This window comes from Clarias gariepinus, chromosome 24 (assembly GCF_024256425.1).
Source record: "Clarias gariepinus isolate MV-2021 ecotype Netherlands chromosome 24, CGAR_prim_01v2, whole genome shotgun sequence".
Lineage (NCBI taxonomy): Eukaryota > Metazoa > Chordata > Actinopteri > Siluriformes > Clariidae > Clarias > Clarias gariepinus.
This window is the reverse complement of record NC_071123.1, coordinates 2,707,793-2,732,027: the sequence shown is the minus strand read 5'-3', so window position 1 is coordinate 2,732,027 and position 24,235 is coordinate 2,707,793. Positions and strand designations below refer to the sequence as shown.

The 24,235-nt window shown below is 37.0% G+C and overlaps 1 protein-coding gene across 2 annotated transcripts in view; it reads right to left on the bottom strand.

The window, feature by feature from the left end:
• Nucleotides 1-24,235, bottom strand: part of LOC128511888 (astrotactin-2-like) — a 434,725-nt gene that overhangs the window by 124,818 nt on the left and 285,672 nt on the right. For both annotated transcript variants that reach the window (XM_053484912.1, XM_053484914.1), the window contains exon 11: nucleotides 22,551-22,701. In XM_053484912.1, coding sequence (XP_053340887.1) covers nucleotides 22,551-22,701 — 151 coding nt within the window. The remainder of the gene's footprint in view (nucleotides 1-22,550; nucleotides 22,702-24,235) is intronic.

The following is a 24,235-nucleotide window of genomic DNA, read 5'->3' as shown; positions in this document are numbered from 1 at the left end:
GTTTTTTATCACTGACTCTGCACAAAAAACTCCCAATGCACTCAAACTGTTGGTGTGTGTCCAAATGACTAATAAAAAAACTAAATCTCCTGAATCTTTTTTGCACAAATGTTATTATACATGTTTATTTTATGACAACCAACAAATATAAAAATATATATATTTTTTACATTTTATTAATATTTAAAAATTCAGATTTTTTTCTGAAAAAAATGTAAACAGGAAATCTGTAATGAAGAAAAAGCATATTATGTAAAAGAACGTTTTCAGACAAAAAAAAAAGTAAGCTTCTGCATTTTGCTTTATGAAAAAAGAAGCAGGTGCGAGAAAGTCCTCATATGGAGAATGTTTAGTAAAACTAAGCAGCTCATTTTCTCCCAAAACTGCTAAAATTTTACTTGAGACTATATTATCAGCAAAAAAATATTAAACAAATTATTGTCTTTGCTTTATTTATCATTGTTGTATTTTTTTATTTTATTTTTATGTAAGCCTGTATGGTAGAGTGGCCATATAGAAGCCACTCTACCATAGTCACTCTACCATGGAAGTCTTTTTGATTATGATGTTACAAAAAAATTTTTTTTCTTCTGGGAGGTTCTCTTCTCTCCACAGAGAACAACAGGAGCTCTTTCAGACTAACCATTAGGTTCTTGGTCACCTCCCTGACTAAGGCCCTTTTCCACTGATCGCTCACTTTGGCTGGGCAGCCCACTCTAGGAAGAGTCCTGGTGGTTCTCTTCCATTTATGGATGATGGAGGCCACTGTGCTCATCTGGACCCTTGATGCTGCAGAAATGTTTCTGTCCCCTTCCGCAGATCTTGGAGGTCTACAGACAGTTCTATAGACTTCATGGTTTGGTCTTATATAGATGGGTGTGTTTCTTTTAAAATAATGTCCAAATTGAATTTACCAGAGGTAGACTCCAATCCAGTTGGAGAAACATCTCAAAGAAGGAAAGAGGATGCACCTGAGCTAAATTATGAGTGTCATGGCAAAGGTTAGATTTCAAACAACCTTCTTTCACGCTGACATTACGGGGTATTGTTTGTAGAACTTCGAGAAAAATAATGAATTGAATCCATATTGAAATAAAGCCGTGACATAGCAAAATGTGGAAAAAGTGAAGCGCTGTGAATATTTTCCGGATGCACTGTATCTCAGTGAGTTGTTTACTGTGGTGCAGTCCAGGGCATGCAAATAATTTTTACTTCATACATTTATATTTTCGCACCTACTATATTATTCAGAATTTCTTATTAGTTTGCACCCATTGGAATTTCCAGATCCTTAAATTGAATTTAATCATAATGCAGTAACCAGGGGGAATAAATAAAGTAATAGTTTATTCATAAGTCTGTATAATGTACCATGTTTGTTTTGTTAATTAATTCACCATGATACTAATCGCTAAATACAATAAACCAGGCAAGTGTCTTGATGTTATGTCTTTGAGGTTTTCACATTATCAGGGGACGCTTCAGTAAACAGCATTAAGTACTAAATGCGTGTGAATCAGCAATTCAGATCAGTTTCTTAAAACCTGCTCTGCGGTTTAGCTTCTGATTTTTTTTTTTTGTGCCTTGATTGAGTAATAGCGTTGAGTATACCCTGAAGAATTGCAATCCTCACTCCTACATTTGCATTAATGAGCATTTTAGCACCTAGGTTCGCTGGGTTCAGTACCCTTCACTGGCGGTGTGTAAATAATTCACTGACATGAACATATCCATCAATACGAGGTGCTTGTACTGAAGTAGCAATAAACCTCCACGCACGCCATCTGTGCAGTCCCTTTTGAATGAATTTCTTCAGAAAAAAATATTTAAAGGAGGAACGTACTGTACATAACGAGAGCATAGTAAGAAAAACAACAATAATCAGCTTTTCATTTCTTTTCATAGGAGACCTTCAAACTAAGTTCTATTCCCAAGCCGTGTCTCTTTATTTTTTCTATTTAAAAAATTCCCGTTTATGCTGGGAATTTTAATAAGATCTAGAGTACTAGTCATACCTACAGAAACATTTCCGCAGTTTGTTCTAAATGTCTGGCGACTTTCTTATGAACTAACATAACTTTGTACAACATCTAATTTCATGACGCCTTGACCTTGAAATGTTCCACAAAGATTCAGTAGTTAAACACTGACTGGATTTGTGCTCTACAACTGCTTAACATTAGAAATAATAATAATAATAATAATAATAATAATAATTATTATTATTATTATTATTATTATTATTATTAATAATAATAATAATAATAATAATAATAATAATAAAAAAAACTGTTACTAGACATAAAAAAATGAGTTTAATGAATAAGGAGACTTCATAAAACTTTATAACCCATCATCAAGTTTTAAGGACTCAATCAAAAGTAATTCCAATCTGCGTTAATGTTAATATCTGGAAAATGATCTTGATGTAATGATCAGGGAAAAAAAAGGACAGAAGGAAGGGTGTAAAGGCGCACTGAAGACTCCAGGGCTCTCTCCGCCTCTGCGCTCTAATTCATTAGCCGCATTAAACTCGTCACGGTTTTTAATCAGACGCCACGTGATTAACAAGCAGACTTCATCCTAATGAAAGCCCCGTCCCCTTGAAGGAAGCACCGGCGCGGGCTCTGGGCTTGGATTTGTAGCGCTTTGCAATGTAAAGAGATTTTTCTTCTTAGCAGAAGATGAAGGTCGCGATGGCGTCCGACTTCAGGGCGGCAAAAGCATGCTTGAACAGGACGGTACACTATTTTAGAATGAATTGTACAGGGTGTGTTTGACTTTGCTGACAGAGTGAGGAGACTATTACTGATGTCAAGTGCATCTCATCACAGTTCAATGAACAGCTGGAGGGCCTGTTAAAGCTTGAATTTCTACCTAGTTTAGTAATAATTAAATAATCACAAGGGCTATGTAGTTTGGGATTTTGTTTTTCCTTTATGATAAAAACCTTCATTTAAAAACTGCATGATGTGTTTACTTGTGTTATCTTTGACTAATGTTTAAATTTGTTTCATGATCTGAAGCATTAAAGTGTAAAATACATGCAAAAAATAAGTAATCAGTATGTATTTAATTAATCTTGCACAATATAACAATATGGTATTCTTGTCTCCAGGAAAGACAGTTCAGTACGACAGACTGGTGGAGCCAAACAAGAGCACTTACATGAGCAATTTACATTTAGCAGACGCTCTTATCCAGAGCGACTTACATTTTTATCTCATTACACATCTGAGCAGTTGAGGGTTAAGGGCCGCGCTCAAGGGCCCAACAGTGGCAACTTGGTGGTTGTGGGTTTTGAACCTGGGATCTTCCGAACCGTAGTCCAATGCCTTAACCACTGAGCTACCCCTGGCCACTTCCACGCACCATTACTACTCCACGTGGCCTCTGTGGACAGACCTTCTGAATGCTTAGCAGAGAGACTTCCATCATGGTGCTTGATGGGTTGCCGTATTTTATCGTTTTGAAAAAAATCCAGTATTGTTCCAGTATGTAGAAAATAAATCCACACTTTTGACTGGTGTGTCCAAACATTTTGGCAACTTTGAAAAATGATTTACTTAGACACGTAAGGAAGCATACATCATCAATTCACTGATCTTGATTTGCACCATAAAAATGACAACAAAGGAAAATTTGGAGAAGTCTTTGGAAAAAATTATAAAACCAACTATATCGTGTTAGTTTAACCAAAACCTGACTTTTAAAATAAGGGTAAATATGTTAGTCCAGCTAAAACTGTACTAAATCGAACTTAATTAGATAATGCAGATGAGAGTCGAGCTTCTCCTGAATGTGTAACTCAATCAGACACAGAAATCAGCCTACTGTAGGTGTATTGCTCATGCTCCACAGTTCCCATCTCGGGCTTTGACCCAAGCATCAAACAGTGGAAGATGGCAGTAAAAATACAGCGAGGTCGTCTGCTTTCTGATAACACCATAATAACCACGAGTGTTAGAGCGCATCTCATTTGTACAAAAACTCAAGCGAACAGCATGTATGAAATGTACATACTGTAAAGTTGTCCATGATTTCACAGCTCGATATGATACCATTTTGTGAAGTGTTGTGTCCGTGATGTTAGAGGTGAACAGGAACACAGTACGTACAGTACAGGGAAAGGGAGGGTGCATATCGCCATCTATGGTAGGGGAGTGGAACATACTGTACCTTGGTCAATAAATCGATTCCCCTGCCGTGCTTGTATAATGGGACAAGGACAGTAGTCCAACTAAACGGCCTAGTGGAGCTAGAACCAGAACTCGACTTAACTGTGAATGTAACTGTCCAGTTCTTTAGTGATTTCATACTGACATCACTGCATGGCCACATTTTGGGGCACTCAGATTTTTCTTTTGTGTTCATATTCAACAAATGCCCAACAAAATGCTTTGTGTTTAATATAAAAAAAGATGGATTGCCATGATTGCTAAGCATTTAGCTTATAAAACAATAATAAAAACCAATATCGATCTCAAATCTATATTTCTGTTTATTTAAACAGGACTTAAAGGATAAAGACTTTTTTATACCCTACTCAAAGCACAACACCAAAAAAAAAAGATTGGAATAAATTTCTTTCTCCTTCTCAAGTATAAATCATAATTATGGTTATTTAATCCCACTTTAGCCTTTGTATAAATAGTTTATGAGCTTTTTGGTACACTGACTGTGTGATAACCTTCATTTCCCTGTCAACCCTTTTTAAAATCAATTATAGCCAAAGACTTAGCTCATTAAAACAAAACAAGAAAAACACACACACACACACACACACACACTCAAACTATTCTGCTGAGATGAATGACCCAAAGGACTACCTTGTTATTTTCCCTCCACTGCTTCTTTGCTTTTCCCGTAAGACAGGAGAGAAGGTTTTGTAATCTAAATCCAGCAATGCTGCTTTATTAAACTGTTTAAGAGGAGGAAATTGAAATTTTTAAGACGTGTAACTACGCACACACTGAGTTGACTTCTGTATATCGCCCCCGCCGTATATGCATATACCCACACACACACACACACACTGACCAGTAATAATAAACTGGTGACAGGATCATGGGTGCCCAAGGCTCACCCAAAGGCCAGTTTGTCTGGTCCAATCCCAGAGAAAAAAAAAAACAGTGCAGCACAAATAGCCAATGCTGGCCACAATAGAAAGGTACTAGAACACCAAGTGTAACACAGACGGCCAGCAGGCGATAAGCCCAAAGCTGCCGACTCAGTCTCCAAACTCTAATCTCCAAGCTAATTGAGCACCCATGGGATGCGCTGGACATACAATACAAGTGTTACTGTATCCATGGAGACACAACACAGACCCTGCAACGCCATGCCCCGGTGGCACTGGGGAAACCCAAAACCTAGGTGGTTTCTAACTGTTTTGACTATATGTATAGAGCGGTGGTGGCTTACTGTGTCAAGGCTCTGAGTTACTGATCGGAAGGTCGGCGGTTCAAGCCTCCAGCTCCACCAGGTTGCCACTGCTGGGCCCTTGAGCAAGGCCCTTAACCCTGTCTGCTCCATTGTATAATGGTTGACTCTATGGCGCTCTGACCCCATATTTAAAATTCTTAAATATGCAAAGAATAAGGAATTTCACTCCGCAGTAATGTACTATATTTGTGATGAATAAAGGCTGAACTTACCACAGTGTATTCCTAACCAGATCTCCCTATGGTAAATTACACGCCGGTTCCACCCATTTAGCTCCCTGCACAAAAGTCACGAGCAGAAAATGAAAGAAAACACAACCGAGGGAGAAATGAATCTGAATATATGATAATGAGCCAGCAAGAGATGCAGAAAAAATTACTCCCAGTGTGCTTTGGTGTAGAAACAGTGAGCTCTAAAGGGGGTTCACATACATCACCCGGTGTTCGGACCATTAAGTTTGATTTTCTGCTCCTGGTTTGCAGTAAAATAGCACAGCGTATAGAGAGTATATCAGAGCTGTAATATTATAACGTGCAGCGAGCGTGTGGTAGGAAATAATTAGCATATTCATGAATATATGCAAATGATTTGTAGAAAGGCACAGGTGCCCCATAAACCATACAGATGTCAGTACATTTCATGATTAGCAGGAATTGTCGTAGCCTGCTCAAGGTATACTTCAGTTCAAACAGTTCTGCAACAAACTTGTGAGTGTTTCCCAAAGTGATACTTGGGAGCTTGTTAGGAATTAACAATGTATAAATTTGCAAAGAAAGTGACAAAGAAGGAAGAAAAAAACTTTTTAAGTCTACAGCAAAAAGAAAAACAAAAAAAACAAAAAAAAAACATTTCTTTGAGGACTACTTGGACAGTTAACAAGTTCCTGGTCCAGTTCTTGGAAACTAATACCCTTTTTTCCACCAAGGAGCTAGTTCAGAGCCAGTGTCCACTTTCAAACCAGTTTTTAGCATTCAGGCAGCCAAAGCATTGGACTTCCATGGACGGACCCAACACGTTACTGGGCTAGAACAAATAACCGCTTATGTTAGGGGCTAAAGGCTGGATTATCACAACCAACATAAAGTTTGTGACTGCGATTCTTTAAAGAAATTACCTTATTTATTTTTAAAAAAAAAAAATTCTGCTAGCTTTGCCGCTAGCCCATAAAAAAACAAAGCCAGTTCATCAGTTTTGCTATTAACCCGGCTCTGAACCAGTACTAGCACCAGACATAAACTAGGACCTGGTTCATTTTGAGTGAAAAGGGACTCTAGAGTGATACTTGGAAGACTGCTTGTAATTAAGAATGTATTACTTGTATGCAAAATAACTAGAAATAACAAAGAACAAATTTTAATGTTAAATAAATGTTATCCCCATGCTTGGTGGGTTATCTCTGGGTATCTCCCTCGGTTTCTTCCAACAGTCCAAAGACATGCAGATTAGGCTAAATGGTGTTTTCAAATTATTGTTATATGCTTATTTGGATATTGGCTTATACAGAAAACTATGCAGTATACAAAATACACATCTCGCTAGTGTATTGAAACTTCGTAGTGGAGACCAGTGGTGACCACTGTATTCATTTACCTACACATTTATACACTACGGGCAATTTGGAAACACCATATATATATATATATATATATATATATATATATATATATATAATTATATTATTATTATTATTATTATATTATTATTATTATTATATATCCTAAGCAATCCAGAGTGTACCCTGCCTTATGCCTGTTCGCCATGAGTCCCCTAGAATAGGCTCCGCCCCCTATTAAGACCGTTTCTTTCAACATTCCAAAGACATGCAGGCTAAATGGTGTTTCCAAATTGCCCGTAGTGTATAAATGTGTGGGTAAATGAATACAGTGGTCACCACTGGTCTCCACAACGAAGTTTCACTACACTAGCGAGATGTGTATTCTGTATACTGCATAGTTTTATATGTCTAAGACAATATATTTTGCAATAAAGCACTGATTAAGTAGCACTTAGGAGAAAGAACTTGCAGTTCAGAGATCTTAACCCTTGATAGGGCACTGGTTAAATTTTTTAAAATTCAAAATTTCAAAATGATTTCCAAGCCATTTTTACTTTTTTTTTTTTTTTACATTTAGTATAAGGTGATGTATCCAAGATGTATATCTACCTATATATATATATATATATATATATATATATATATATATATAATAATAATAATTATTATTATTATTATTATTATATATCCTAAGTGTATATACAGTATGAATTTTGTACAAATATGTGTTTTTTTTTCTTGAGGCTGGCAAAATGTCTAATAATAATAATTACAAACAACATCCAACCACTAGATTTATAAGCTACTATAGCACCACACGACCAGGGTCCTCTACCAGGCGTAGACCGCATCATATTCCGATATACTAAATTTTTCCCTCCTGACGTTTGCATTGCTGTGGGATTGAAAGTGCTTACGAATGCTCTTGGCTGCAGACAGAGCTGTCTCTCTCTTTATCGGCAGCTAGAAATGTGCTTTATGCAAATGCAATCACAGTGTGAAATCAATGCGACATAAACTTCAGGCAGGAACACAAACGCGCTGCCAGATATACGGCCGACATGGAGGAAATGGTCTATAGAGATGATAGATATGTGGTGAAGATAGCCACGCATGCAGAGTTCAGCTTTAACGTACAGTAAGTCACATCACACTCGTGCACTTTCTGTCTGGTTTGCAAGTGTGACTCTGATCTCCGTGTGCTCGCTTAGATTATGTTTACAGATATGTGCAGTATGAAACGGCAGGTTTAAACTTTAAGAAGACTGCATTTAGGGTGCTACAGGAGATCGCCATAATTTCAATTTACTATGAATTCTATAATAATGGTAAACATTTTAACCTTGAATGTTTTGTTTTTTTCCACAAGGTGTCTTTTTTAGGTCAACATAAAATTTAATTTAATTTAATTTTAGTTAAATCACACAATCATGTTACTTGAACCTTGAACTTGCTTTTCCTTTACTGTTGATCTTCGGGCAACATGATTTACATGATTCCAAATATTAACCAAGAAGAAGGGAGGGGGAGTTCAAGAGGATTTGGCATGACCAAAACTAAAGCAAGTAAATTAGAAAATGGAGAATAACAAAACCTGGCAGATTGTCCTCAACACCAAAGAGTTTATGAAAGTCTAGGGTGTGTGCCCATGGCAACTCAAAGACCTTGTATTTAACTTTTTTTCAGCAGAGCCGCCGTTTCACTGAATAATCTGACTTTTCATGAATATGTAAGACCTACTGACACCTGGCTCAGGTGACACCAGGTTTCCCCAGGACTCCTATTGACATCACAGCTGTTCACACCAACACATTCAGATTCCTCACACAAAACAGGGCTCACTGAGGCCAGAGAGAGAAACAACAAGTAAAGCATGGTTTCTGAAACATTCATTGAAACGCTGAGTGAAATAAAGCTGCTCGCATCGGAAGGCAGCATTTATATATTTGTGTTTGTTGCATTTCTGGAGGATTACGTCTACTAAATTTTTTTTTCTGAAAATAGTATTAAACCTATTTGTCACGATAATAAATAAAAAAACAAACGAGATAAAAAGTTGGAAAAGAAATCGGTAAAAGTTTTCAGATCTGTGATTCCTAAAGGCTAGGCTTAAATTTAACCATATTTCTTCTACATTAGCAATCCAGAGTGTACCCTGCCTTATGCCTGTTCGCCATGAGTCCCCTAGAATAGGCTCCGCCTATTTAGTCTAATCTGCATGTCCTTGGAATGTGACGGGGAACCGGAGTACCTGGAGGAAACCCAACAAGTATGGGGAGAACATGCAAACTCCATGCACAAGGACGTGATTCGAACCCTTGACCCTGGACGTGTGAGGCCACAGTGCTAATCACCACAGCACAGTGCCACCTCGAATAAGGCAATGTTTTTTTGTTAACTAAGGCACGAAAACGGAAACGACAAACAACAACAAAAACAACAACAGAGAATGGAGCTGCAGAGTCATTAAATTTAAGACATGATGACAAACTGGTGACAGGCTGAGAACTCAATTTAACCACTGCGGCTTCTGTGATTCTCTCTCTCTCTCTCTCTCTCTCTCTCGCTCTCTCTCTCTTGCTCTCTCTCTTGCTCTCTGTCCTTTATTTAAGAACAGTGATTATGCGCTCTCTCTTTGATGCCTGTGTACTCTTTAAAGGTCACTTTGACCTTTGTCAGTGTTAAGGACATTTTTTTTCAATAACTCTTCCCAGGCGACATCTCAAAGGATGATGGCCGCTTTGCTTTATTCACTCACCAACGCACGATACAGACCATGAACAAAAACCAAGGCTCTTTTAAAAGTTCAAAGAATTCTGGATTTTGATTGGTCAGCAGCTCCTGATTAATTTTCATTTTTTTTTTTTAAACAGCAGCTCTGACACTAGTGCAGCAACAAATCACAGGTTTTGTATTAATGAGCTCGTTCTATTAAAACTTACTGTTTCTGTAGCAACGGCTCATTATTCGGAACGCCAGTATTTGTTGGATGCTCTGCATAAACAATGGGAACCATTAATATTGTAAACTCTCCTATAACAAGATGTTTGTTTTAACATCTATATCAGAACTCTTAGATGTAAAGCTGAAACTTTTGCATTTTTCTTTTTTATCTTTGGCTACAGGTCTACAGCTTCTTGGTAACTTGACGTGTGTCATTGTTTTGTCTTATTAATTTCATAAGAGCGGAAAAGCAGGGGGAAATGGCTAACTACAGATTTTTTTGGCAGAACTTTGGTCGAGTATGTGACTGCTCTTCTTGGCAGTTTAGTTACAATTTGTTGGTTTTCTGGCACAGACCTGACCTCTACGTACGGTCCACAAACTTTTAATATAGTCGAAGCTCAAAAAGCTTAAAGTTAGCTTGCTTTATCCATTCCTCAACCAGCGTTGGTGTGTATTTGGGGTCACTGTCCTGTAGGAACACTAGTTCTGGCCAAGTTTCAACCATCTAGTTGACGATTTGAGGTTATGCCAAAAAATTTTCATATTCTCCTCTTCCTTCATTATTATTCCATCCATTTTGTGCAATGCACCAGTTCCACTGGCACCAAAACAGCCCTAAAGTGTGATACTGCTATTCTGTTTTACACTGCTACCGTGTTCTTGGGGTTGAACATCTCACCTTCACTCATCCAAACGAGCTTCTTGTCCAAACTTTTTACCAGAGGGCTTTTTCTTCATCCATGTATTCAGCTGCAAACTTTAGTCGTGCTCGATGAAGTGCATTTTGGAGCAGGAGCTTCGTTCTTGGATGCCAGACTTTCAGTCCATGGTGATGTAAAACTGGCCTTATTGTAGACAGCGATACAAATTCATAGCAGCCCTGTGCCTTGGTGGTTCCTCAGTTGCTCCTGATGATGCAATTTTCCTCTCAGCTGAGGGTTTAATTTGAATCTTCTTCCACGCCCTGGCAAAGTGGCTACACCTACCAATATCTTGTACCTGCACACAGTTGAGTTCCTGACTTGTGTAAATCTGCCCATCTTCTTTCTCAGATCTTAATTAAGCTCCTAGAACTTTCCCATTTTACCATGTGTCAGTCAATCCATCGAGTGCTGACAAACAGTACCTTTTCATCTCGGCGAAGCTACCAGCTGTAGTCCATCATCATCACTAACATGCTCTTGAGATGCCTTGTGTTTAGCAAATTAAATGAAGGAAATTTTGGAACTTTCAACATAACTGACTCAATAATCTAAGTGGGTGTGTGTAATTAAGAAAAAGTAGTGTGTGTCCATTGTATGCATTTTGCAAAGTTGAGCTCATCACATGTATATTGAAAATAGTTCAGCTTAATGAGTGTACAGAGTTTGACATGTACTACAGTATACGTGCGAGTGTGTATGAGCCAAAACAGCAAAAACACACAACTTGGCACAGGTTATACGCCAGATGTCCTAATTGCGACAATCATTCCATTTTTCTAACTGGGTTTGGGGCAATAGGCACTGCATGCGGTGGCTGGGTAGCATGAGTCGTAGCAACCCACCTATGGCGGGGCTTGAACCCGGATCATCAGAAATCAGACAAAAATCAACAACCTAGAACCAAATATTGTCCAGACGTTCATGCTCATGATGTGTGGCAAACCTTTTAAACTCGAAGTCCTCACTTTGTTGTATTTGTTGATATAAGACAGCAAAATCCTTTGAAAATATGACAGACAGTCTCTCCTGTTATTAAGGAATGTATGAAATTGACAGTGAACTGTCTCCCTGCCTTATGTCTCCCTCTGTCTCCTTTACTGGTCCATCCTGGTCCACCATATCCAGTTGGAGTTCTCCTCACATTATGACCTCAGGGTCATCTCACTGTGTTGTTCCTTACCACAGTCACCTCTCTCTCGCTCATTAGGAATAAACCGGTGAAGCTCAATATTTTTCCCAATATGATTTTTAAAAAAAATGCAGAATCCTGTCCTTGACATTATCATCATCTTCTTCCTGCTTGAGAACCAAATATGTCCTTAAAGACACTCCTACGTCTCCTCCTTTAGCCTCCACACTGAGTTAGACACGCTCACAGAAAGCTGCTTGCATGATTTTTATTTAAAAAATATAATATTTTGTCCAAAAAGACGCTACTCAGCTAACAAACCAGACTTTGTTCCCTATAACTTTATGAAATACGCATTCTCACGGTCATGACTCTTCTTCTGAAGTTTCCCTTTTTCAAAATCGACAACCGGCACGTCTTTATTTCCCTCCCACTCACCGCCTGCCCTTTTCTCTACTCGTCTTTCTCTTTCTTCCTTTGCTTCTGCTGGCTTTCTGTCTTCGTCACATGTCCTTCAGAAGTCTTTGTAAACACTGTCCTTTTCTCTGTCTTGCTGTGGTTGCTAACAGCGCAGGAGGAAGCCGTCTCAGCAGCGCAGCGGTTCGGTCACACCCGTCGTCTGACATGCTGAGGAAATGTAAATGATGGACACGCAAGCCAGAAATCTTTACAAGTGGTTCATTTAAATTAGATTAAACCAAATTAAATTAAATATTCTCCAAAGACTAAAAAAAAAAAAAAGAGAGAACTTTTAGCCACGGTCGTACAATTGCTTGAGAATGTGGTAAACGTTTTTTTTTTTTTTTTTTTTTTGTGAAATGATAAAATCGTAAAATTGAGTTCATCGTGGTCCTCGCTCTACCTTTTAATCTGAATCGTTCTGGTGTGATGAAAGAAAATAAAAAGAAAGACAAGTTTTCAAGAGGTTGTTTGATTATATCAACTGTGATTAGTCTACTAGTGTGTAATGATGATTCTATTGATCAGTCGTTCATGGTCCTTTTCAGTCAGCTCAAGGTTGAGGTGGATCCAGAGTCTAACCTGAGAATATTCCCGGTACCAGAAAAGAAAACCTGTTTAACTATTTTAAGCTGAGGTGTAGTTACTTACTTTTTCATCGTCTATACCGATTTATCCTGTATTCAGGGTTGTGGGGAGCCTGGAGCCTATCCCAGACTTAGGGCACAAGGTAGGGTATACCCTGAACATGGTGCTCCCCGACGTGGATATTACATCACGCCTACAGTATGATCATACCTTTTATGTCCTGTCTATTTGGACATTAGCTGAATAAGTAATGCTAAACTGTTTTTTTATTTTATATCCTATTTTTATGTCTAGAATTGCATACATGCATGAAATAGTAGAAATGTAGAAGTATTTACAGTAAACCAGGCGGCATGGTACAGGTACTTCTGCTTCCAAAGACATGCAGATTAGGCTAATTGCCGTTCACTGTAGTGTTTGAATGTATTGTATGTGTGAATGTCAGGGTTAGCTCAGTGGTTGAGGATAAACTCCAAAAAGGTCCCAGGTTCAAATCCCACGTCTACCAAGTTGTCCCAGTTGGGCCCTTGAGCAAGGCCCTTAACCCTCAACTGCTCAGATGTATGATGGCATGTCTCTTTGGATATAAGGGCATCTGCCAAATGCCATAATGGAAATGTTGACCGGAGGTGCCACCACAGTTTTTTTTTTTTTTTTTTTTACTAATTAATACATTGGTTACCCTTGGACTACAGAGGTTGGATGGATGATGGATATAAAAACGCCAAGTACAGTAGTTGTACTGCAAATTTTTAGTGTATTCTCAGATTTTCTGCCACTGATTTAACTAATCACCTAATTAACAGGTGTTAAATATTAAGTAGGTGGGTGTGGTAGAGCAGGGAAAACACTAAAATATGCAGCAGGCCAGCGTTCCTCCAGGAATAGGGTAAAGAACAACTGGGTTAGTGTAACACTTAAGTTTGTTAAGAGAAAAAGTGTGCGTTTTTTCCTTCTTCTTTTTTAAGAATGCTGAAGGGGAGTTTGTTATTATAATTAGTAATTAATCCATATCTGATGAAGCGATCTCTGCTTTCTGAAGGTTTTGACAGAGAAACACAGAGGATCGATGTCAGCACACACGCTAAGACGGTCTGGTTAGCTTCTATTGATGCATACGGTACGGTATGTTATACTGATAATTGCTCACAGAGCCGCGGTGTACTGCACTCGCTGTTCACATCACGGTTTACCATCACAGCTCAGGGGCGAAAACCAAATAAATAATAATAATAAACAAATAAATAAATAAATAAATAAATAAATAAACAAAATAGTTCATTTCTCCCGACACAGCAGAGCTATTAATGAAACAATCCTGTAGGAGAAATGGCAAGTAAACACACACACACACACACACACACACACACACACACGTTGGTAGAGGTAGAGGTGATGATGAGTTGAGGAAATCTGTTCTTTCACGATTTTCTCTCTCTTTTATACACACACACACACACACACACACACACACACACACACACACACACACACACACACACAGTGTTTATGTATTTTTCATACTTCCCCTCACAGATTGCCTTCTCTTTTCTTTCTCTCTCTTTTTTTAAGTGTCTAAGGACACCTCCTCTCTCCTTCTTTTATTTCTGGTTTCATTATGTATCATCTGTATTCTTTTTATTTCTTCCTTCTCTCCTCTTGTTTCTGTACTCATGTTGCAATATTTACATTTTTGCGCTTCTCTTCTCTTCTCTTCTCAGAGCAGCTGTGCATCTTTTCTTCTCTCAGTGTCTTTGTACTTCTCGTTCAGGTGTTTCTTCTCATCACATTTGTATTTTTTCTCAATCTTCTCTCTCGTCTTTGCTTCTTGGGTCGTACAGACATGGCTTAAGATATCGTATAAACTCCTCTACTGTACTGCGCCTTGTTGTGTTGTGATGTTTTGCACTCTGCTGTGTTGTGTTGAACTGTGTTGTAGTGCTGCACTGTGTTATGTTTTTCTGTGTTGCTTTGTGTTGTGTTGCACTGTGCTGTGTTCTGTGTTGTTCCCTGTTGTGCTGTACTGTGTGATCTTACACTGTGTTTTAGTGTGCTGTGTTGCAACCTGCTGTGTTATGTTGTGTTGTGCTGTGTTGCACTGTGTTGTTGTTCTGTGTTGCCTTGTGTTGCACTCTGCTTCTGATGCACTGTGTTGTGTTGCACCATGCTGTATTGTGTTGCACTGTGTTCTATTGTGCTGTGTTCTATTGTCCTGTACTGTGCTGTGTTGCACCATGCTGTATTATGTTGTGCTGTGCTATATTTCATTGTGCTGTGTTGTTTTGCACAGTGCTGTGCTGTGCTATGTTGTATTTCATTGTGCTGTGTTGTGTTACTCTGTGCTGCCCTGTGTTGTGCTGTGTTGCCCTGCGCTGTGTTGCGCTACATGTGTTGTGTTGTACTGTGATGTATTCTGTTGTAATGTATTTCATTGTACTGTGTTATGTTGCATTTCGCTGTGCTGTGTTTCGCCCAGCTGTGTTGTGTTGAGTTGTACTGTAATGTATTTTGTTGTGTTGTATTTCATTGTGCTGTGTTGTGTAGCCCTGCGCTGTGTTGCACTACATTGTATTGGGTTGTGCTATATTTCATTGTGTTGTGTTGTGCTGTGATGTGTTCTGTTGTGTTGTATTTCATTGTGCTGTGTTGGGCTGCACTGTATTGTGTTGTGCTCTGCTGTATTTCGTTGTGTTGTGTTGTAGTGTGAAATACTGTGTTATGTTTTATTTCGCTGTGCTGTATTGTGCCACACTGTGCTGTGTTGGGTTGTGTCGAGTGTTGTCTTGTGTTGTGTTTCACTGTGCTGTGTTGGGTTGTGTTTTACTGTGCTGTGTTGTGTGTGGTCTTGTGTTGGGTTTCACTGTGCTGTGTTGTATTCTCTGCTCTGTTGAACTCTAACTGAACTCTACACTGAGCTTCCCAGCTGTGTGCAGCACATTTGCAATAGCGTTTTAATTTGTGTGAACCCTTCTACGCTTTGAGTTATTTGTACGTTGGCCAAGCGGGGCTGGAGTCAGAGTGCAGACTCTCCAGAGCGAGTGGGAGGAAAACCAGCTTCCACCGAGCGCCTCCACTGATAGAACGACCAATCTAACCTTTGAACAAATTGACTTGTTATTTTAGAACGTCAATACCAATGGCACGCTTGTTGTGGCTTGAAAGGCCAAGATTCGTATCGATTAGCAATTTTGACTTGAAAATGGTCGGCCATCTTTTAATAGAGCCTGCGGATGAACTCGGAAAAGCTGCATTAAACACTGCAGCAATGCCTGAGCTGTAATGAATGTCAGGAGATACGCTTTGTTTAACAAGAACCCGGCTTCGAATAAATGCAAGTCAAGTAAAATTAGCAAGCGTGCAGAACGGCTTCTTCTAGCTTCGCGTCTCAGGATAGAGCAGAAATAATCATTACTTATACTTTATTATATTTCACTAAAGATTTTATTACTCATGCTGAAAAGTTTTAAATAAAGACTTTAAAGTGCTAAAACAAACTATTTAGATAAAAAAAGAAGAATTGTGCATTCAATATATTTTATGTAACAAATAAAACATCGTGATCATTAGCGTCGTTTCATTCGCCAACAATCTGCCTATACAGTACGAGCAACTTTACAACTCATTACATATCTTTATATTTTTATAGTTAAATCTAATGCAAACCAATAATAATAATAAATTAATTAATTAATTAATTAGAAATATTTAATTCTTAAATATTATGTTTGACATGTTCAGCTCTCTATTTAAAAGGCATTTGTGTGAGATTTGTTTCTGAACACCAGCCACCGTTCTGTAATTCTGACATGATGTTACATAATAACGCTATGAAAGCTCTTTAGAAGAATAAAAGCAATGGTATATGCAGATTTTTATTTTCCTTTTGCTTGTAACAGAGGAAAAAAAATGTCAGCAAATAAAAATTAGAGCAAGGACAAATTCCATATGTGGCACTAAAGACTAAAGTCCTTCAAGTTTTTATAAAAAAAAATTTTTAATGGATTTTTTTTTTTTTTTTTTTTTTGTGAAATATTTTACTGTTTTATAAATCGGCTCAAGCCTGACAGTCAGAAGTGAAGTGTGTAACCAGCCTCCGCAGAGGTCAATACGCTTGTAAATGGACTCTATTGACTCAATTTTCCCTTCATGTCTCTAAATGGAGTTTGGAAGAGTGAGTTATTAGCTTCCTTCTTACATCCTAGACTCACTTAAACTATTTGCATTAATTTTTTCAGTTAAAAGGTCAGAAATGCATGTTTTTCATTTCGAATAGGGTAAATTAATATACTGTCTTTTCCTCCTTTTGTAACACGAGCCCAAACAGCCCAAAGAAATTGCTTCAAACATTATTTATTTGTTACAGTAAACATACTTCTCTTTAAAATCAATAAAAAAATTAATATCTTTCCTCCACATTTAGTTTGCACCGGGGATGAATATGAAAAATTGAGCAAATATATCATGAACATATTAATATTTTTCAAACACCAAATATTTATCATCGTCCAGTGTAAAGTATTTGCACTCAGAGTAAAGCTTTTCATCATTTACTTAAAAAACCAAGAATAAAACTACAGAAATAACAAACCCTGAACAAAAATTACCCCAAAGTTTGTTTTTACCTTGAAGATCGTTTGCATACTCCTCAACATAACAAGGCCAAGTGAAATCAGGAAGGCCAAAGTTCGCCACGGACAATTTGTTTGCTAACAGACCTGCAATTAAGGGTCTGATTTAAATGTAAGAAGTGCAGCGTGGCAAATGAAAACAAGTCCATTAAAAAACATATCAAAGCCCGCTGGCCCACCTGCTATGAGCGCGACATTAAGAAGCTAACGACGCTGTCACTGCAATCTGCTCCTGCCATCATATTGTGACGTGGGTAAAAAAAATTATATAATATATAATAAAAAATCCTTCTCCCTGATTACCATCGTAAATAAACGTAATGACGGGGCTAAATCCTATCATTTCTAAATGCGCTCTTTAATTAAGTGATTTGCATTGTTTATTCCCCAGCACTGGATAATCCTGCCAACTAGAATAAAGCATTTCACTGATTTTAAACACACGTAAAACTAAAGATGGGGAAAAAAAATTATTCAGTGATGTATCATGATTTGTTCAATATGACATATTAAGTCCCAAATAAATAAAAATAATAATAAGTAATAATATTGTAATTTATATACATTTTGTAAGCCTTCGAGGAAATGAAATGTTGCAGTTCCTCTACAATCCTACAGGTGGTGCACTCTAAACTACTCACACATTGGCAGCAAATGATTTGCTATGAAAATTCACAATTGTAACAAAGTCTAAAATATAAGTACAAACAATTTAGGATATTTTTTAAATCGTCATACTTACAGAATCGCAATACAAATCAAATCGTCACCTATAAATCAATTATATCAGCTGGTGATTCCTATCGCTTTGAAAAATGATCACTGACCATCCTGAAGTATAGATAATACCGACTTTTCTGCCTGTCTTTGCTTCTGCTTATAATCTTTTGTATTAGTTAATCATAACTATTTCAAGTCATAAATTCAAGAACTTTTAAATATGAGGTATTACATCTTAAATTGAATCATTTAAAAATATTTAATCATATTTATAAGGTATTAAGTCAGAATTATAAAATACAACATCATTCCCATCAGACATATCATTATTATTATCATTATTATTATTATTATTATTATTATTATTATTATTGTTATTATTATTATTATTATTGTTATTATTATTACAAATATTATTACTATTATTCCAAGTCAGAATGATAACATAATGAAATGAAATTACAATTAAGAGAGTTACTTGTGATTGAAAAATATATTTCAAAACTCTAAGACAAATATTAACAGTTTTATCATAATCAATAAATTAAAGCATATTTAAAGCATTAAAACTTATGCTTATGCAACCCAGGTAAAAATTTATGACATTTTAAGTTAATAAATTACAAGACACTAAGTCATAAATATAAGATATTGCCTCATAATTGAGATACCAAAACATACCTATGAGACACCTATGTATGATAGTAAGTGATAACTGCAAGATATTAAGTCACAATTATAAAATACCAGATCTGTGATATTCATTCACAATTATGAGATATTACATCATCATTGAGATAGGTCATGCTTACAAAGATACAAACTCCTAATTATGAGGTACTAGTGTAACTTAAGATAGTAAGTTATAATTGCAAGATGCTTACCCATAATTATGAAAACCCAGGCAATAATTATGATATTTAAAGTTCATAATTTATATCATGAAGATTTTCTAAATTATCTTGTATTAGTACTCATAGTTTCATGGAATTATGACATTTATCATGTTTATGCCTTTTTTCTTCCATAATTATGACTATGCATTTTGAAATGATGTCTTTAAGTCGCATTAGAGTCGCATAGGATTCCATGAAGGAGGAAAGTCCTCCAAAGGTGCGAAGCAAATTATTTTAACGCAGCTTCATATATAAAGTGCGAGCTAAAGCCTTTTAGAGCCCTGTCCAGCTTTGACAGGATTACAGATAGGATGGATGCACTTTTAGAAAATGGTCTTGGCATATCAAGAACAAGGTCACGACCCCAGCTTTGAAAAATCCATCACGGTTAACGCTGAGAAAGTTAACATCAATTTACTTTTCATTGCTTTCTGTTTTTTTTTATTCCACTGTTTTTAAACAACACTTGCCGATTTTATTTATTTTTTTATCCTTTTTTCAATTGAAATTTAAAACATGAAAAAACTGAAACGTTCCAAATACATTTTGTTGTTATAAAACGTTAAATGTTTCACATATCTTCTTGATTATATAATAACGGTACAGATGTTATCATCTGCATAAACTCATTCTGAAATGTTAGTGATTATGCAGTAAATCACCCACTTTTTCTCTCGCACATTCTCTACTGTATATTGCTTACCCTGTACAGGGCACAAGGGGTGCCAGTCTATCTCAGTGCACACAAACACACATATTGTACACTCAAAACATGGGATAGAAAATTTGCCTACTTTGCATGTCTTTGGACTGTGGGAGGAAACCAGGGAACCCGGAGGAAACCCACCAACCATAGGGAGAACACCCCTGTATACAGTGGCGCATTAACAAAATAAAAATGTGTAGTTATTGGTAGGCTGGAGTCTTCTGAAAAAGATGTTTGTTTAACCTTTATGAAAAGTCTCCAGTGGTTTTAGACTTTGTAGGATCATCTGACACTAAATGCCACAATAAATGGATAAGAAATACTGTATGTTCTGATATACAATTATAAATAAAAAAAAATAATAATAACCTTTGGTAAATTGGTCTTTTGCTGCTGTAGATTTTGCTTAGAAATAAATTTTGTCTCCTTATGTGCATTGTTTACTTGTAAACTATATTTATTGGTGAATTATTTACCTGTATTTAAATTGCATCATTAGGTAAAAAAAAAAAAAAAAAAAACTAACATATTCTGTTTCACTACCGTTATTCATTTATTCCAGTCACTAAATGACAAGCCGAGTTTTCTACACTGGTAAACCATCGTTGGAATGGAGAGCGTCCAGCACCATCTGGCCGACCAGCTGTACCCTGGCTCGAATGGTTTGGTCATGCTGCTTGACCAGCTCTTACCAGCTTGTCCCATGTTGTGGTCAGAGCGAGTGATAACAGAAGGATGTCAGACAATTCACGCCAAAAAGAATCACTCTGAGGAATAAACTGGAGTGAATTATCTGGATTTCTTTTTTTATTTCTTTTTCAGTGTACTGAATCATAATTAAAAATAAAATGGGCAAAATTAACATAGCAGCTTCGCTATTAGTCACTACTAGATTTTTTTTTTCAGACCTCATGGTAATTGTTTAATCATTTAAAACACACTGAGAAAAATATAGTGCTGCGACCGGTTCTGACTCGGCTTACAATGCATGGGCTGATTTCTCCTTGACGCCATTGGGAAAGGAGAAAAGAAGCATTCTAAGCAAAGATCAATGCATTCATAACAAGACTGTTACACTGAAGAAAGCCTAGCTGATGTACAATAAAGGGAAAAATACTTTGACTTTCATTATTATAAAAAGAAAAAAATGCTAGATGTACTGTATGTGTAAGTGTATTAGCAATAGCATCAAACTATAAATACAAATAAATCCCATAATATACCCAGTTAAAAAAAAAAAAAAAAAAGAGCCAACAACATACAGTTTATGTTCTCGTGTAAGCTAATGATCCATCTCAAGCCAATCAGATTGAAAGCCAGAGATCACATGATCTGGAGCAAAAACAGATCAGTAGATCAAACAGATCAGATCAGTAAGCCCTAGTCTTAACCCTCTGAGCTGGGACTGTTCCAGTGATCAGGATTAGATTACTTAAGACAAGTTTTAGATTTTAAAATAGGATCAGATATTATAATAATTATAATATTACTAAATTTATTTCCATTTTAAATAATTTTACTATTTAATTTCTTCAAAATCCCTCCAGCTTAACTGACCACTGGGCCATCACATCACTTAAGCTGACGAGTTCCCATTAAACGTTCCACTTTCCAGCTCGTCTTATATATAAACTAAAAGGTTTAACCTCTAGCACCACGTCTGAACACTTTCACTAAGTAAGCATGGGCGAGTCCTTAAACCGATTAGAAGTGTCACGTCAAAGTCCTCGAGAAGTCCTGAAAAAGTACAAAGTGAATTATTTGCACTTATAAGCTCCACTTACAGTATGTGGTGTGAGCGATATACTGTACAGATCTCTGACCATTGCTGACAGGATTACTGATAAAACGCTGTGCCTTGAGAATATGGTTTTGGCATAATGATGACCTAATGTGGCACCGAACGCTTACTTTAAAAATACATCAAAGTACATCAAACTCTCTCTCTCTCTTATAATAAAAGTTTAACATTAAGGCTTGGTTAGCTTCAATTCATAATAGCAACATTTTATTTTTATCCTTAACGCTCCAAATGATGATAATGTGTTATTGTAAACAAGATTTTGTAAATCATTAATTTGTTTTTTTATGAATATATATTTTTTAGTTCAATGACTGCAGATGATCATAATTAATAAACATTAAACAAAAAATATATCAGTTACTGAATGTGTTAATTGCTGCATTTATTTATAATTTGTGGATGCTTAGATTTATTATTTAAAAAATAATAATGTTTAAACTTAATCTGTAGTCTTCAAATTTTAAATAGGTGATAATAATAAAAGCACATAATAATTTAAAATGTCTGAGATAAAAAATAGAAACAGGCTTTTAGAGTTATATGTATATAATAATAATAATAATAATAATAATAATAGTGCAGAGAAATTTTAATTATAAATTTTTAATTGTAAATGATTTCTATAAATGGCAAAATATTATACTTTTATTAATGATAACAAATAGATGTAAATCGGACCAAATGATATTTAATTTAATTAAAATACCAGTGTGACTTTAAATCCATTTTTGGTACAGTAAGGTCACATTCAGTTCCTTCCTACTTTTAGTTACACTTTCAGCTGTGCACACATCGGTCATTAAAAAAAAGATCAGCAATCCTGAGGCCACTGATACTATTTTACTTTTTTAAAATGAGGTCATTTTCTTTTTTAAAAAAAAGCACCTCGGTCGGACTATGACATTAAATAATCTGAGGCCCAACGGATCAGATGCATGAGCAGGAGAGGAGGGTTTAAACGACTTCTCACCATGCAGCCGGTGGAATCGAGGCGTCTGTCAGAAACACACTTGAAGTTCTTCCGGCAGCCGCCGTTGTCCTTTGAGCAGTCTCTCACCGGGCCGAATGACGCCAGCAAATCGTCTACTGTCTCGAAGTGCGTGGACATCATGGCCTCCTCCCTGGAGACGGAACACAGACGAGCGGGAGTTAGGAGCGTTTGGGGAACAACAAAGCGAGATGAGATCATGAGGTCAACAGCAATAACAGGAGGACATGCTGTGGACATGGTGACATTTACTGCAACTTCAAACAACTAGAGAAAGTGAGGGAGGGAGAAACGGGGAAGGAAAATGGAAAAATCAATACATACAGTTTGATTCTATAATTTGTTCAAAAACGTTTTAATACTTTCAGGTTTCTGCAGTTTATCTGATCAACAACAAATGATTAGAAAAGATGCCTCAGCTGAAGATGGTCTTATAATAAACATAGTTTAGGTCATCAGTCTGAGGCTTGATTAAATGCAAACATGTCAGTATAATATTGGCTGCACAAATCAAAAGGCGATAAAGATGAGTTTAAAGCTGTTCCAGGAAATGGAACGACAGAAACTTTTCAAGTTTCAATTTGTTTTGTTCACATTTTCACACCATCATCACAGTGGTGGCTTTTAGACAGACGTCATACGGTAGCAAAGCTCACTCTGACATTTTAATAATCTGTAAAAAACCTTTTTGGTTTCAGTGGCATAAAATCGCTAGGTTGACAGTGCATTTCAAGACCACTGATCTCAACTTGTGCCTGTACTGTAGAACACTTAATTGTGCTTGTTGAACATAAAAGTCCGGACTCAGTTCCCTCCACTCTTCTGGAAAGGCTTTCCACCAGGTTTTGGAGCGTGGTTTTGAGGATTTGTGTTCATTCAGCCCCACATGCATTAGCGAGGTCAGGTTAATGTTGGGATGTCAACAAAGCTCCAGTTCCACATCAAGTTCAGTCAGGGCTCTGTGAAGGACACTCGAGTTCTTCCACTTCAACACGTTGGAGTGGAAGAACTTATGTATACAGGGTTCTTTCTATGATTGTATAAGGTTGAGCCTGTTTAACACCATGTACATTTGTGTGCTTTTATTATTGTGGAAGCAGCTTGAAGAAGAACCACACATCCACATATTTTTGGATGGATGGTGTAGAACAAGGAGAAGGAGTCTTTTTTAAACCATGCTGCAATTAAGAAAATTACCCCTGCTGGTAATTCAGGTACTGTATACAGATAAGTATCCAGAGTCACAAGACAGACTTGTAGGTAGCAGCTGCATTTTAAATGACACCATGGGTAACCCTAACCCTTACCTGTCAAGTTTTATTGGTTTTTATAATTAAGATTCAAATTAAATAATCTAGAACCAGGATAAGCTGAGACTGAGTCAAGAACAAGCTGGGTTCTCAGCCAAGTGAGTTGGGGCATTATCAATTGTACCGTGCCCAGGAACGATTGCTCCCCTGCTGGTCGGCGTTCACATTGTTTTTGTTTCTTCGTACTTGGGTACACGTGTATTTACACACGCCAATACAGCAGGGAACGGGTACGGTTCCCAAGCCTGGAACAATTGCCTTCTCACTAATCACAATGAAACAGACTTTGGGGTCAAGAATTCGCAGAACGTGAAAATGCCCTACAAGAAAGTGAGGCCGAGTTAAGACTGTGGCTGG